Here is a 17,004-nt window from a genome sequence, read left to right as displayed (position 1 = left end):
AACGTCAGTTTTTACGTGGGAAAGGTTGACTTTATGTTGGTTAGCAAATTGACGTTGGTCTTACGTTGGGCCAACGGTGGTTGCCAACGTTTGCCCAACCACGGAAACATGAATCCAAATCAGTTTTAAAAACAACTTTTTATAGACTGTAAAATAAGTGACATGTAACAGTGTTTCTTTTCGAATATTACAGTCACAGCACACACTGGAAATATAATATATTTTTAATAAAAGTAGAAGCTATTTTTTAACTTGCAGTAACTCACCAGTCCTTTGTCAGCCGCCATGGATGAAAGATGTGTTGGGAATTGCTTATTGTTTACCTCTTTTGCTGTAGTAGAACAAGAACATTCTTACAGGTATTATTGTGAAGGTGGTTAAGCAATGTTATGTGCAGACTAAATTTCATGAAAGATGGAAAAATTAGTAAACTCTAGAAGGTTTTTGTGCTACCACTTGAAGGTATGGTGCCTTGAAAACAATGATACCATGTGACTGAGAATCCTGTGTATTTTTATATTTTCATAAATAATTTGAACTATTGTTTACATTTTGCCCCAACAATAAAGTATGTATATATCAGAAAACAAACCTATCCATTCTTTAGTTTTCAGTACGTTGGGCCAACGTAGTAGAACCATACATTGGGCCAATGTAGTAAAGCCATATGTTGGCCAAAGGTAGTAAAGCCATACATTGGCCCAACGGAACCACAGCCAAAATTACCCTTGGCCAACGGTATGTTTTTGCGTTGGGCCAACCATTTTCAGTATGGTTGGCCCAACGTTGAGTCAACCATTTTTGGTTACTTGGGTATCCTTGAGCTCTACTGTGGTTGGTTGAAAGAATTTTTTTTTTTGGTATTCCAAATAGGGCAGTACTAAATTATAAAGAGGAGTTATTTTGTATCTTTTTTTAAAAATGGTTGACTGTAACCTTCATGTGCTTACCTTCCTCGCAATATTTGTCCCATCATCTTATCCCTCCCTGTCATTTTAATCACCCACAACTTCTCCACTACAGCCATCAAGAAAACTATCTCCTACTAAATTCCCTCATCGTGTTTTTTCCTTCCTATTTCAGCTAATTCCAGAGCTTCCACAAGTCAACAACAATCTAGTTCGCAGTTTACACAGGTTCCAAGGTTAGTGCATCTTTATGTATTTTATATATGCATTTACATAGTTTAATCTCATCTTTGATAGTGAAAGTTTTCTGGTCTGTTCATGAAATTTTTACCTGTCTCAAACTTATTTTTACACAATAGTGAAATTCACAACTTTCAATAAATTTTCACAACAATGTTTCTATTATTATCTGACAAAGAGTATCAATAAATTAAAAAAGTTGTACAATTTAAATATTTATATACATATATGTAAATATTATTTGCATTTCAGTTAACCTACATTACTCTCTGAATCCTGTATTTACCTCCTAATTTAATTCCCGCAAGTTCTTTTTGTAATATATTACTGTTTGAAAACAAAGTATGATTGATTTTATGAAATTTCAAAATATTATTCACAAAATGCTCAACAAATAAGTGTTATCATAGCTGAACCTTTTCTTGTGTATTTTATTTTAAGAATTGCATAAAGAGGACTAATAATAATTATCTCGTAGCCGTTGAAAAATATTGGAAGTCTGACCGGAATTAACATTGACTTATAATTATGATGGAAACTTCTTTTCATTTTCTGGTCCTGCTATTCAAATATTCAAAATGCTGTTTTGTGTAGTGGTTAAACATTCCATCGAGGTGAGAGTACTAATTTTCTCAAGTAATCATATACATATATGTTCATGTTGTGTAGGTAGTGCATATCTCTTTCTCTACTCATATGTACAATTGTTTACTATGTAAATTACCTGTTGAATATTACACACTCTAACCGCAGTGCATTTCTGAATATTTTGTTGGAACGGGGGTGAAAGACTTGGGAAACATGGAAAACTCATTCGATACAGGTTTAAGCTGTAAACCTTGGCCTCCACTTATATAAATTTGGACCTGTGTACGGTTCAGATAAAATCCCTTATCTATATTGTATGGCAAAGTAACAGTGACATGTTACTTTTAAAAGGAACGTAACTTGTAATACATTACTTATTTATTCAAGTAACGTACTCAACTCTACTGTAAAACTAGAATTTAGTGGAGTACCTAAACCAATTTGTGAAACATCATGGACCAATGATTTTGTAGTCAGACATCTATTTCAGACTGTAGTGCTTAACTAACATTCTTCATATAAACTAAAGTATATGAACAAACTGTGATTAGAAACTCTTACCTAAGATTTTTTAGTATTGTGTAATGTAACTTGTATGAGTCCTCTCTCTAGTGCTCTTTCTTTGCATGCTTTTACCTTCTTTCCTAACAAGGAGTTAAAAAGATTAACTAGGATGTCTTAGAACCAAAGGACTTTTAGAAGTAAATCTGTACAGTAGCAGTTTTAGTAAAGACTTAGAAACTCCATTCATGTTGTACTTCAGGTAACAAATCCTTCGTTGTCTCCAATTTTGAGTAGAGACGACATTTTGGCATTGTAACTTTCTAATATGCATTTCCGTTTCCCCTTTAACTTTTTAAATTACCATTTAGAGTAATATATTGTTCTAGGATTGTAGCATAATACAGGTAATTCAAAATGATCCATTTGACGTCACATATGGCTATATATTTTGAGTTTATAACATCATAGTTGTGCGTCATACATCAGTGTAAAATATAACTCTGGTTTGATTTGGTTTATTTTGCTTCACATTTCTGCCACTTTTCGCTAATCACAAAGATGAGGACGAGTGATGATATGATGAAATTGATGAAGGAACACTCACAAAGAAAACCCATGCCCAAGCTGGGATTCGAATCTGGGACCCTGGCATTATTGTGTACTGTGATAACCACTCTGGCACGGAGGCTGGCGTATTGTTTGATATCATATCTTATAAGTGCTCTATGTGACATCCCTTAGTACCACAATCAACATAAAGACAACAGCAAAATTCCTGCCACACAGTCTAGCATGTCAGTTGTCACAGACTCCATATTTGTGGCCTCATAAGAAAAAGAGTAATAACAGGTGACCGACATTATGAGGTCCAATTCAATGGCAGCATAACACCTCACTGAGAAAACTGTGAACAGTAACACGCAAACAAGATGCTGATATCTACTGAAGATACTCTGAGCATCAGTGGATCAATTGTCTTTCAACGATAAAACCAAACTGAATGGTTATTACAAATTCACTGGGTCGCACAGAAAGCCTTTTGTTGTCAGATTGCCATTTTCCTTCACACTGCATGCTGGGAGAGAAGCATCGGTAGTAGCATGATATGCAACTGTATGAGTTTTACTTTATGTTCATTTATGACCATTTGAAATTGGATGAATCATTTTGAATTGCCCTGTATAGATCCTGGTTAGCATTTTTACCTCCTGTACTGCTTTTCCACACCCTCTGCTTTGTGCTTGTAGTTCTTGGTCATTATAACCCCCTTCTGGTGATGGTACTATTACTCTAACAGCACTGTTTGTGTTGCTTCTAGGAAACTAACCCGCTGCTTTTCGACATCAGACATTCTGCCTCCTAACGTTGGCCCCACCTCTTCCCCTGAGCAAAACCCTTCAAAAGGGAAACTAAGCAGGTTTCCATCCGAGGATGCAGCTTCCTCGAAAAAGGTGTGGGAAGTGCCAGAAAATGACACAAAGCCCCGCCACTTGCAAAATATTAACACGAACGCAAGCATTCGTACACGGGAACCCACTAACCAAAATATATTCATGAGGTCCTCGAAACAGGCGGAGTTTCACAAAAAGTCTGCATATCCTGCCGAGAACAGTGCAAGCAGCATGCAGCAGTTGTATTACAATGCATTAATGTCAGGTTCGGAGTCCAGCGAAAAGCCAGAACGCTACGGAAGCAGGGGCGTGAATCAAGGTCTTCCCGCACCCCAAATGGGTAGATTTGCAAAAGAGAGGCTGTGCTGTCCATTTTCCAATATTTCGAAACTGCCGTACGATGATTGCTCAGTAGGTTCGCACGATCCTGCGAATAAGTCATGGAAGGATGATGATGACGTTGAGAGCGGGCTGTCTTCCAGCGCCAGCACTTGGCCCCAGAGGAGCCGGTCCGTGCCGCAGAATCTCAGCAGGGAAGCACAGCCCGAGCCCCAGCCCAATCAGTTTGTGTCCATCTCTGAGCAGAACCTCCAGAGCCGCTTTGTCGACTCTGGGGACGTCCCTCGGGGCTTCTCCCATACTCACATGCAGCAGCACTACTACCACCTGCCTATGTATCTAATCCACTCTAAGCTTTCCACTAACACGGAAGATCCTCAGGGTTACGCAGGGAGTCACGAAGAGTTTAAGAACGACGATCCAGCTTTTTGGAGGGAAATTTGGGATCATGCTGCTTCTTTGCAACTTTCTCCACCTCCGTTTTCAACAGGGAATGCAAATTCTAAGCCTTTTGCTTCGTCTGTTTACAGCTTGGATCCCATCGATCCGTCGACTGATGAGTTTTATATTGATGCTGGAATAAGGATATCGAATGCGAACTTTAACAAACCAGCTGCCACAAGAATTCCGAATCTGCAGGAAGTGTTTCTGCACAGCAGAGCCAGTCTCGGGACTAAAGAGCAAGTGCTCCGGCATTATATGAATCAGCAGTATGACCACATTGTGGATACCATGAGTTTGAAAGCAGCTGATCTGAGCCAAAAGTCAGACGCTGACGTAAGTTCCTCAGGACATGAAGGGCCTAAGAGGACAGACTGGTATGGGAAACGGGGGGAATTCTCAAGCATTGACGACATGAGGCATTCCAATAACTATCCCGAAAAGAATTTCTCGAGGTCTGCTGATATGGATGTGTCATTGTCAAAGAAATTTAGCGGAGCATCCGAAAAGAACATTCAGAACATTTCCGCCAATTCCAAAACGTCGTTGCGTCAGAGGAAACTTCAGGGCATGAAATCAAAATCTCAAGATGGGGACATGCAAGGTCACGGTAGCAGATCAGGTGTTGGTGCGGAGAGCAAGCTTTCAAGGGATTCTCATATGTCAAGCATTGGACAAGGAGAAACGAAAAGTGCTGTCCTTATGCGGAATAGGTTAAGATCTCAGTCACAAAATGCTGGATACCAAATGAACGTTAAGAAGGGTCCTTCTTCAGATAGAAATGATTTCAGGAGGTCTTCATCGCTAGGTTCCACCCGCATTTCGTCTGCAGGACTGTCCAGAAGGGGAACAATAAGGCCACAGTCTTGTGTTTTTACACCCCGTAGCAGAAAATCCAGCCCCAATTATAGGTCCCTTTCCGACGAGAATCTGCAACCAACAGGTGTTGGCACTACTCGGAAACAAGCCATGAGATCTCAATTTTCGTTTGCTGTTAGCATGGGTAACTCTTCTAATCCTAACACGAGATCCAAAACTAACATGGGAGCTTCCAGACACTGGTCTGGCTCACGAATACCTCGGAACTCAGCAGGTCAACCGATCAGCAGCTGCCATTCGAGTCCTGGTACCAGCAGAGCCTCCAGTCCGAGTCTAGATCATGGTGACGAGGCGAGAGTCGGCAGAGGCATCAAGCAGTTCGGGGTTGCGAGTTCCCATTCCTTAACTTCCCACGGAAGCCACAATCTACGCAGCTCCAGTTGCGAAACTAGTCCCACGGGGAGCAGAGGATCAAGCCCCGGTGCCGATAAAGCAGATCGGGAATTGGTGCTGGGTTTGAGGTTCTCGCATTCTTCGTTTACGGGCGGTGGGGACAGGGGCAGGCAAAGTGGAATGTCTCGATTACCTCGCAGTGTGTCTCGCACGGCACCGAGCAGCTGCAACTCTAGTCCCAGTAGCAGCAGAGCACCGAGCCCTTGCAGGCAGGCTATGCAGCGGCTCAGCTTGGGAAGTCTCAGCGCGTGCAGCTATCTTAGCAGCTTCAGGTCGTCTGCATCGTCATCTCAGTCGGAGGCTGGAACTCGACGGGCGATGCAGTACCATTCCTCCAGCAATGCAGGACGGCCTCCCAGTCCTCCTCCGGGCCACTTGAGCAGCAGATTGCCCGTTCCAATGGGAAGCAGTAGCAGGTATGACACCGTTTCATGGAGCCTTCAAGCCCAAGACTTTGGTTAACAGCTTCTTCAGGTGGGGTTTGGGTATTAAAAGGTATGAAGTAACCTAAGGTTAGGAAAGATTCACCTTGTTAGTTGTAGACACCTCAAAAACACCAAATGAGCTTTGACATCATCAAGTCTCTGGAAGTACTCTGTATTACTATTCTTCATCACATCAGCATTGTAATTGGTAATAACTATGCCAGAATCTGCTAGAAAAGTTGTAGATATTTTATACCAGCTAGTTTCAAAATCAGTTGAAAGCTGCAGGTAAGGTTTGTCCATTTATTTGAGAAATAACTGAAATATTTTCAATTTCTAAAATGCTGATCACTCTCAGACGTTGGGAACACTGAGGACTTAATTTGTGTTATTAAAGGAAATGAAATTGAAACATCATTTTATTTTCAAATGGAGGAAGTCACATGGTAATTTTGTCAGGTGACTACAGTGCATTACTTATTAGTGTTATTATTTTTTGGCTATTTGCAAGCCAGACTGAATTTTTTAAAGCTGTTTCAGAATGGAAAATTGATTATTGTAAGCAGATATGAAATTATTTCAAATTATGGCTGGTTTTTATGCTATTCAATATTTTCCTTTTTTAAATTGATCTGAAAATACTCTACGTGGAACTGCAGTACTTTTTAATCTCCTTGATGTTGTGTGTACTAAAAGTATCTCTTTGTCTTTCATATACAGAGGTTGTTCAGCGTATATTTGACCAAACGCGATTCCTACCCCCTGCACTCAGAATGAACTCACCCAACCTTGGTCAGGCATGTTTGTCAGTGTAGTGTGTGAGCTGTAAAAGAGAGGTTGTGTTTTCTCACTGGGCCAAAAATCCTGCCCAAACTGAGCCGCTTTTTGGGAGGAGTGCGTTGTATAACTTTCCAAGTGTTTGCATTTTCTCGCTTGGCCGAAAATGTTGCCAAAACAGTTGCTTTTGGGAAGGTTATGTTGTAGCCTTTTATGACGCAAAGTTCAGTGTGTCAATGATCAGGAAGTAGTGTAAGAGCAAGAATTGTGACGTTAGTTTGACTTTATTCAAGAATGTGATCGGCAAGTATAAGGATTTCATGGCCCCAGCGTTCGGTTCTCCAACAAAGGGGACGAGAACACGTCCGTGCACACAAGCCACCACCAGTATGCAGGCGAAACTTCGCAGAATGGGCATGCAAGAGAATCCACCGACCCAAAGACAGATGGAAAATCATCTAAATTTGTCTTTGGAAACTGTTAACTGCACCTTGCACCTGCATACTGGTGGTGGCTTGTGTGCACGGACGTGTTTTCGTCCCCTTTGTTGGAGAACCGAACGCTGGGGCCATGCAATCCTTATACTTGCCGATCACATTCTTGAATAAAGTCAAACTAACGTCACAATTCTTGCTCTTACACTACTTCCTGATCATTGACACACTGAACTTTGCGTCATAAAAGGCTACAACATAACCTTCCCAAAAGCAACTGTTTTGGCAGCATTTTCGGCCAAGCGAGAAAATGCAAACACTTGGAAAGTTATACAACGCACTCCTCCCAAAAAGCGGCTCAGTTTGGGCGGGATTTTTGGCCCAGTGAGAAAACACAACCACTCTTTTACAGCTCACACACTACATTGACAAACATGCCTGACCAAGGTTGGGTGAGTTCATTCTGAGTGCAGGGGGGAGGAATCGCGTTTGGTCAAATATACGCTGAACAACCTCTGTATTATAGTCATAAAGGAATTAGTATAGAAAAACAAATGTTCAATTACAATGATGGAATCTTCACGCTGTCAAAAATAAAATAAAACTGAAGCTTATACCAACATGTAGTTTAAATAATTCCAGAGCTCCAAAGAATAAACAGAAAATGCACATACACACATCTGAGACATGCGACTTTCTCCATCTTGCTGATGCCATGTTGAAGTGTAGTCAATCTTTGCCCATTGTTTTAATTGCAACACCTCACTTGGCTCTTATTTTTGCCCACACTCATGATATCTATTATAAGCTGCACTGCAATAAAATGCAAGGGATTACAAAGCCTCTGGTACACTGTATGACTTGAATGAAAATTACTAACATTTAGACTTTGGAATCACTTCCATGCACTTTAATCTTTATTATTTGTGCCAAAGTTTTTTTCCCCACCACCTTTTGCTTTCGAAGATCTGTCATGTTCACTGCACTGAAGTGGACAGAGACATGGTGGTGTTACAGCAGAAGCTTCTGGTCATGTAACTTCTAATGATTTCAAACATTGAAAGTGTTCCGGGTGTGTTTGTCAGGGTCCCTCGAAAGAGGCAGGTGGGTAAGAAATTGTATTCCTTCATTCATATGAAATTAGTATTTGGAGAAGGTTCTCTGTTGGATCATAGAGAAGACTGAACTGCAAAAATTACTCTGTGTACACTATCTGGTTGCAGAAAGTAGATGTTGGTCTAGTAAGCCAACATCATTTCAGCGCAGGTGCTATCAGTGGTGCCAACTATTGAAAAATATTTGTGGGCTGGACTCACGAGATATGAATGAACGAATTTACAACACATAACACATGTCATACATAAGCCCTTGTCCTCCCGTACTTTCACAGACAGTGTAAATAACATAGAGCACAGTCAAGTATCAACCTTGAGATCTTAACAAATTATTATGAACAGTAATTAAGTTGTGATAAGTCTTTAAGTGTATAATTGTGAAACCTCTAAACAAGGGAACCTTATTTCTAAAATATAACAACAATACGAGGCAAATTATTGAGTGGGCTAGAGTCACTGGGTGCTATAAAGATAGACAGCTTATTCTTCACCTTCATTTCTACATTTGATTTCAAAGGAATACTTTTTTGGCTGTGGCAAAGATATCGCCAAACTCCTGCAGCCGTGGAGCTGCTTTTCACATTTGAAAATACATGGTGTGCTACCAAGAGTGGAATGACTTTCTTGTGATAATTTCTTGGGTCATAAAAACTTTAAGATCTAATAAAATTATTTTTAATAGACAGCTGGATGGGGAAATAAAAATTTCATATTCAATTTCTATTTGCAAGATCTTCAAAGTTTTAGTTCTTCACGTACTGCGGATGGAAGCTGTATTGAACTCTCATACGGAAAGTGACAATCAGAAGTCCTACCTCCTATTCCAAAACAAAGAAGAAGCAAATACACCCTTACCACTCGCAATCTTTGACGGCATTAGAAGCTTGATAGCTGGAGAAACCAGCAACTTCTACGGTAATATCATGGTGTCCGTCCACCTCAATACAGTAAACCTGCTGAATATTCAGACACAACAGACACAGAGAATTGAGTGACAAAAAATGAGAATATTAACTAAATTTAACACATTTCATGTTTCTAAGCTATGAATAATACTAAAGATAAAGGAAGTGAAGTTGAGAACAATTATTAGTTAACAACTATGTTGATCATGCAAAATTTACAGGTTAGGAGTAATGAAATTTATTTCTATGGGTTTTTAATGCATGAATTTTTCATGTCAGGTTATTGTCATCATTAAAGATCAACAAAAAGATAAGTACAAATAAGTAAGATTCTTCAACTATACCAAGTGCATAAGTTGGAGATAACTGCAATGTTCTCTTGCATGCTGCACAATACAACCAAGCTTTTTTCATCATAAATGTTACTCTTGCCTTTTCTTGCAGAAAATCAACAAAATAATGAACAGTTGTGAAGAGTCACCGCAGAAGCTGCTGGCTGGCCTTGTTTGGAGTCTGTGTCAAGATATAAGTTTATTATTTCTTTATTTAATGATCTGCAACAATATTGTAATGTTTTTTAAAGTTGTTTACACACAAAAGCACTAAGCTTATTTAGAGTAATGCTATTTTGGTTTTCATCATAAAAAAGGAACGGTGCACTTTTGTTTCTAGAAATTTTGACTTTTAAGATCTTTAATAGATGATTCGAAATTCATTTTGGTGATACTGTGTATTTCTGTAATTACTTTTATGCTGGACATGAAGGAATGATATTTAGTACCGTATAATCTCTACTTTGTACAAAATAGTTACAAATACTATAACACACACGTGTATATAAACTATATATGACCTCAGAAACATAGGCAAACTAGCAGTAACATCCGTTAACTTGTTATCTGCAAATGAAAAAGCAGAGAGAATAGCATTCATAATTTTCTGTAGGTGTAAAAAGTAAAGGGTCTGTAGATAACTATTTTTTTGAAATGTTGAAGGAACTCTATTTAAACATTGTAAAAGAAAAGAAATTTCTCTCCATGTTCTTCCATTGCAGTGGTACAACTTGATAATGTAAAATAAGATTATATAATTTATTCTACTGTTTGCAACTGTTGGTCTGTCATCATAATCTATATTTGTATATTATTCAGATTATGTGGGATGTTATTGCACAGAATTATTCCTTTGATAATGTAGTTTTGCTACAAATGCAGATACAAGGGATAAGTGCAAGTTTACAGTTAAGCAGAGTGGGGGAAAAATCTTACATAATGGTGCATAATCTTCATTAGTTTTGCAAGCTCTTAAGCTACTGATTTTTTCTTAAAGCCAAATTGTTGGTTTCTTTGAGTGCAATATATATATGTATAGATATATATGTATTAGTTGTTTTATTCTTTTTGAAAGAAACTATGTTTACGAAGCTCAGTATTAGAGACAAAAATAGTAGAGCAGAACCAAGGTATTAACAGGAATTAGATTGTCTCATAGAATCTTTAAATAAAATTCTAATAGATAAATCTTTAGATCATGGTTAAAAAAATAGCTCAATTATCAAAACATGGCTGCAAACTTTTTCAATCAAATGTCGTTTCAACACGTGCCCAGGTCATGAGGGCAGTTTTCCTCGTGAACGTTCAAAATCGCCCTTTGTTTCGGTTTCAACATGGGTATTTTATTGTGCAATGTACTGCCCCAGTAATTTGTTCTGTTCTGTGTAAAATTATGAAATACAATTTGGGGTTCATATGTTTAAATTATGGAGTAAATGATACAGATTGTACCATTTTTTTTCTTTGTATTTTGAGTCGACACATTAAAAAGTTTGTATTTTTTAAATATATGTTTACCCCCACACCCCCTATACGCCTTCATGGCGTGGTGCTAAGCACAGGGGAGCACTTTACCTTTTTTTTTTTTTTTTTACCTTTTTTAAATATATGTATCTTTTACAGTGAGAGTATTTTGTTACCTAGTCTATTTCAGGATTTACAAGCTCGTTTTATGGATGTAGGATGGAACAGAAGTTACCCAACATGTGGAGACTTTGCAATGAAAGGGCACATGGAAATAGGATGGCCAGGGAAAAAGCAATTCATCATTGCGTATGTAAGAGAGAAAGGGGGTACCATAGAAACCTTAGGACTCATTGGTCACTCAGTGCAAGAGTCTACCATAAGCACACACAGGAGAGAAAAAAAACACACACACACACAATTCCACATGGGTGAAACTGAAAGTGAAAAATCAGGCGAAGCCAGGGTTGTCTCGGTAGCTCAGTGGTAGAGCAATAGCATGGTACGCCAGAGACCTGGTTTGAGTCTTGTCGAGCCTGCATTATACGCTGAAATTTCTACATATTAAAGTGATTGTCACTTGTTCTTACATTAATTGATTACAGTGGAACCTCTATTTTACGTTTTTCAGGGGACCAAGCTGAAAAAACTTCAAATACGGGAAAATGTAAAAGCTAATCCCTTCAGTCTGTGCCAGAAAAATCAATTTTTGAAAATTTTCATCCTTCTGAGAAACTTAAGCATTCATGAATTTTGCATTTCCTGTTGAATAGATATTTGTGATACTGTATGCCTATTTTCTATCACATAAATCTAGACAACGGTGAAAACAAACCACATGAAGATTCACTTGAATGCTCTAGGAAGAATTCTAAGCAGATGTAATTTTTCAGAATTTGGACTATCAAAGTGGTTTCTCGAGACGAGAGAAATCTTCAGAAACAACATTCCGGGGGCAGGACAAAAGATCTTTAGAGGATGATTTGTCATTTGTTTGCTTTTATGTTAAAACAAGGGTTTATTTAAATACATCTGCCGCAAAATGACTTCTTACCTTATAACAAAAGCACAAAATATTACATCTTTATCACAGGCCGGAGCCTAAGTCCCGAATCATTGACTTGTTGATAAAAGCAAGAGACTTGGTAGGATTAATTGTTCTAGCATTAAAGATATTTTCAGTCGAGAAGGCAATCGATATCTGCGCTCTGATGGCCGCCATCTTGAAAATAATCTGCCATATTTGATATATCTCGGGAACGGTGAACTAGTTTTTCTTTCCTATTACCTTCCACCAGTACAACATAGTACTTTGCCTGGGATTGCCTCAGGACTCTGCATTAACACGAGCACCACTGCAAAATTAGGCCAAGAAAAATGCGAGACACTAGGAATCATGGAACAAGATGACAATTTTTAACATTCAGAATACAATGGGCCTTTCCCAAATAGCCACATACACAGAGAGTGAAGACCTTCAATATTCTCTATGTCCACAGTTATTTCAGGAAGGGAAGGGGGAATACAAGTTGAATAAAGATGCTGAAATACAAGTATTATGAAAATAGCTCTTGTATTTTATCTTGCCGACACTGTACAATGCAGCATTCAAATATAAATAACTTGCAGTTTTCACACACGTGTACAACTTGTGAGATGTGTTCAGTTTAATATTGCTGCCAAACTTTCTTAGAGGCACAGCTTCTTCTTCTTCTTCTTCATACATCAACTGAACTTTCTATGCTTCATGTTACCTTTTCATCTTCATAATTCAGAAGTAATTTCTGTAAATCCTAAAAAAAATCCAACAAAGAAAACATATGTTAAGGCTATAAGAATGCATTATATCATTAAACACTCAAGTGAGGGCAACATTCTGGCATATTTTTATTGCATTTTTTTTAAGGAATTTCAAATATATCAAGTATGTAGGTGACTTGAATAAAGTACTTTCATTTTTTTCTTGAATGTTTGCATACTTGTCTTGGATTATAACTTATGGATACACTGTAATATTTATTTCTCGTTACCTTTCTACTTATTACTTCCTATACACTGACTCATATTTCTAGTGAAGACAGAATGCCCAGTCAACTTACCACATCCTTAATTTGTTCAACACTTTCTTTCAGCTGCTGCTTAAATGATGATTCTTCAGCAAGTTTCAGAAATGATCCCACATGATGGACAGCAACTCTGTGAAGGACTGGACACCAATTCAGTCGTAGCATTCCTAAAAATCAAAGATTAGAAGAATTTATTAACTTTTCGGTATTTATCCAACTAATACTAGGCTACATATGGTGACGGACCGATGTGAAATTTTGAACAACACCAGTGAAGTACCAATATACAATTTACTGGCAGCCAATATTTTATTATTAATGCAAATTATACTCTGTAAGAAAAAGTAACAAAATGGCAGACTTGTCATCACTAAATACGAGTGTCATCCAGAAAATAAAGACCGTTTGGTTATACAAAATGAAAAACAATATTTATTGGAAAAAAAACAATTCTGTTACATACCTGAAGCTTCCTTCACTTCTCTACATAATCACCTCCTTGTTTTCTCCAATAAATATTGTGTTTTTCATTTTGTATAACCAAACGGTCTTTATTTTCTGGATGACCCTCGTACAAGTGATTTACAGAAATTCCAGCAATTTTACCAGCCTATATTGGCTGATGCCAATAGTTTTAAATCTATCATTTTTATAATTTGCCTGTATTTTGGTACAAAATTATACCATTTTGTTATTTTTATAAATATAGAAATATTAATTTGTGTAACCTAATTTTGTAAACTAAATGTCGAATTATGCATGGATGCATGCATTAATTATTTGAGTTTTTTTATTTGAAGTCCACTTTTTACACAGATAGGCTAATTGGGACTGAATCTATAGTTTAAAGTGGGATCCGAACCACTATGTGCATCCAACAGGTATAAAACTTAGGACCTCTTGCTTGTCAGTGTTACCACTATGCCATCAATCATCAAGTTGAATGAACCTCTCTGTTCTTCCAGGAACATTTACAATTTTATATCTCATCAGTAGAATATATGAATCTGTAATTTTCATGGGGGTATTTATTGGTGTTGATAAAAAATTCCTATTGGTCTATCCCATTGGCTGCCATCTTGGATCCAAATAATTTTTTTAAATGGGAACCTAGGCGTGTGACACATGAAATTACATGCCTAGGTTCCCATTTAAAAAAAGGGATCTCGATCCAAGATGGCGATCATATTTTAAAAGCGGTTCAGTAGGTTTTCCCCCATCCCCAAACTACATGTACACATATACAATTTCAATAACCACATGCATTTTGGTTTTATTCGGCCCGTTCCGCACTTTTGGACCACCCTGTTCATTAAGTCATATGTTTTACTACATGGAATGTAGCTCTGATTATATCTTCCTGCTTCATACAGGGTGAGCCAAAAGTGTGGAACCACCCGATAAAAAACAAATAGGCTTGAAAACAGCAAACCAATGTTCACCCTGTACATTCAACTTCCATGATCCCTTTAAAGCAAAATGCTACAAAATTTTCCTGCATTTTAAATTCTTTCAACTCTATTCCCTGAAACACCTAAAATTGAGGTTTTACTGTATATTCATTATACTGAACAAATTCCCCTTGTGCCTAGAACAAAAACCTTGTGCAGGAGGTTTAGAATCACTGAAATCCATTACTTGCACTATGCATTTTCCTGCCCCTCCAAGCCAATCTCCTTGCCAGAGGAGTAGCACAGCATCCTATGATGCCAGAAGTCCCAGGTTCAAATCCTGGCCTGAGCACGTCTCTTCTTTGTGAGTGTCCCTTCATCAATTTCATCATATCATCAGTCATCTATGCTAACACATCAGGTATACAAAATGGTGTTCAGACTTGCACACTGCAGCTGAGAACGCTAGGTTTAAATCCCACAACACACACGGAGAGAAAAGTACGCTTACCATTGACCAAACACCGAGTGTAGCATGACAGCAAGCTGACATCTGTCTCCAGAGGCTCCAAGAAAGTATTTATAGGAACCAAGAGCTGAAAGTAAAGAGCAGATTTACATTTTTTAAAATCTGAATCATTATTTAATAATGTAGAATGTGATGCTATATATCAAACGCCAAATATTTCACGAAAATCCTGAATAATTCTTTCACCTCCTTAATTATTATTTGCTTTGGGAAAAGGAACTGCACATCAGAAATTTACTTTAAAAAACCATGGTAGATGATTTATTCCTGTCCATTAATAAAATCAATAACAATCATACTGAATTAGATAATACTTAAGCAACTTTCAGTAACATTATTGCATAATAATAATAAAGTACTAATTGTCTATTCACCCCTATTTCATAGATTTTTGCCTAGTTACATACTGGCATTGTCAAAATGTACAACTATAGCATTTTATAGATTTACTTTGATTGATTGATTGAGTTGGTGTTTTAAGTCCACTTTTGCACATTAAGGCTAATCGGGACTGGACCTACAGTTTAAAGTGGGATCCGAACCACTGTGCCATGTGCCTCCACTGGGTATCGAACCTGGGACCCCTTGTTTACAAGGCAACGATGCTACCACTGTGCCATCGGGGAGGCCCCAGATTTAGTTTGAGATGATGTTCAGGAACAGAGAACACAAATGTACTGTGTTATTCAGAAAAAATATATTTCTGGCAAAGTAAGTTATACATATAAGGTAAGGTCAGTTCAGATAATTATTTTTCCCAGACAATTCTAACAATTCTACATGTAATTATTACCTGAAATAGTGGAGTCAATGGAAATTTAATATCCAATGCCAAACTCAAGCATATCACAGACATTCATAATAGTTATCATAAAATAAATGCCTTTTACGATGACAGCACATTCATTAATTACAAAGGCTGTCGCAGAGAAGCTGAGACAGATTTTTTCCTGGCTTGGCAACACTGCCTATGGTTTCGGCACTAGTTGCATCGTGTAGGATGACTGATTCTGTTTCTGTAGCAAGTTGTCACATGTTGCGAAACCACGTTAGTGAGCAGCTGTGTTGATTTACGTGGAACATGTTCCGTTTACCCCTCCAGGTTTTTGTGTATAACTTGCTTTTCACGATGAGTATTCAAGATGAACAGCGACATGCCATAAAATTTTGTCGGCGTTTAGGGAAAAGTGCTGCGGAAACATATGCAATGTTCAACAGGCATATGCCGATCAAGACAGACTGAGTAGAGCCACACTATTACCAAGGAGTCATTGAGACTCTGCGCCAGCACGTAGCAAAAAAGAGGCCACATTTGAAGAACTCCTTCATATTGCACCACCTTAACGCACGCCCGCATACCGCGCGGGCTTTTCAGGATTATGCGTCGAAGAGAAAAATATAAATTTTCCCGCATACAGCCTGGACCTTGCACCATGCGACTTTTGGCTATTTCCACTTTTAAAGGCCGCTTTACGTGGTCGTCAATTCATGACGAACAAAGAAGTGATCACCACAGCGCAAGTTTTCTTCAGTTCGCTACCTGACGACGAATTTTCAAAGACATTCACAAAGTGGCAGGAGCGTATGGACACTTGCTTACATGTCAATGGTGCCTATTTTGAAAAAGATGTACGTCTACTCGATATGGCTGATTCTGAATAAAAATTTTGTGGTTTGTAATTTTTTTGTTTCATTTTAATGATTCTTGGAGGGGTCCATGTACATGCTTGTCTTTTAACTGCTACGCAGTCACGACTTTTTTTACCTATTGCGCTCATTTTGGTCTCAATCGGCAGCTAATGAACCAAATTTTCACCCTAGAACATTTGCTAGCCAATGGAGGTCGCTGTTTTCCTATACAGGAATTAGTCTCACCTTCTCTG

At 38.2% G+C, this 17,004-nt stretch overlaps 2 protein-coding genes across 6 annotated transcripts in view; one reads left to right on the top strand and one right to left on the bottom strand.

Annotated features, from left to right (window-relative positions):
- Positions 1-11,174, top strand: part of LOC145986766 (uncharacterized) — a 177,227-nt gene extending 166,053 nt beyond the window's left edge. For 3 of the 5 annotated variants that reach the window (XM_083121148.1, XM_083121152.1, XM_083121151.1), the window contains 3 exons: positions 1,084-1,144; positions 4,501-6,178; positions 9,784-11,174. In XM_083121148.1, the coding sequence (XP_082977274.1) occupies positions 1,084-1,144; positions 4,501-6,145 (1,706 nt within the window). In that variant the 3' untranslated portion in view covers positions 6,146-6,178; positions 9,784-11,174. The remainder of the gene's footprint in view (positions 1-1,083; positions 1,145-4,500; positions 6,179-9,783) is intronic. The other 2 variants (XM_083121150.1, XM_083121149.1) reach the window with 2 other exon arrangements.
- Positions 11,175-12,683: 1,509 nt separating this feature from the next.
- Positions 12,684-17,004, bottom strand: part of LOC145986763 (RNA polymerase II-associated protein 1) — a 35,898-nt gene continuing 31,577 nt past the window's right edge. The window contains exons 25-27 of the mRNA XM_083121146.1: positions 15,104-15,188; positions 13,235-13,368; positions 12,684-12,928 (exon numbers count right to left, since the gene is read on the bottom strand). Of these exons, the coding sequence (XP_082977272.1) occupies positions 12,881-12,928; positions 13,235-13,368; positions 15,104-15,188 (267 nt within the window). The 3' untranslated portion in view covers positions 12,684-12,880. The remainder of the gene's footprint in view (positions 12,929-13,234; positions 13,369-15,103; positions 15,189-17,004) is intronic.

This window comes from Lepisma saccharinum, chromosome 4, assembly GCF_977018435.1.
Source record: "Lepisma saccharinum chromosome 4, izLepSacc3.1, whole genome shotgun sequence".
NCBI lineage: Eukaryota > Metazoa > Arthropoda > Insecta > Zygentoma > Lepismatidae > Lepisma > Lepisma saccharinum.
This window is presented reverse-complemented; position numbering and strand designations above follow the sequence as displayed.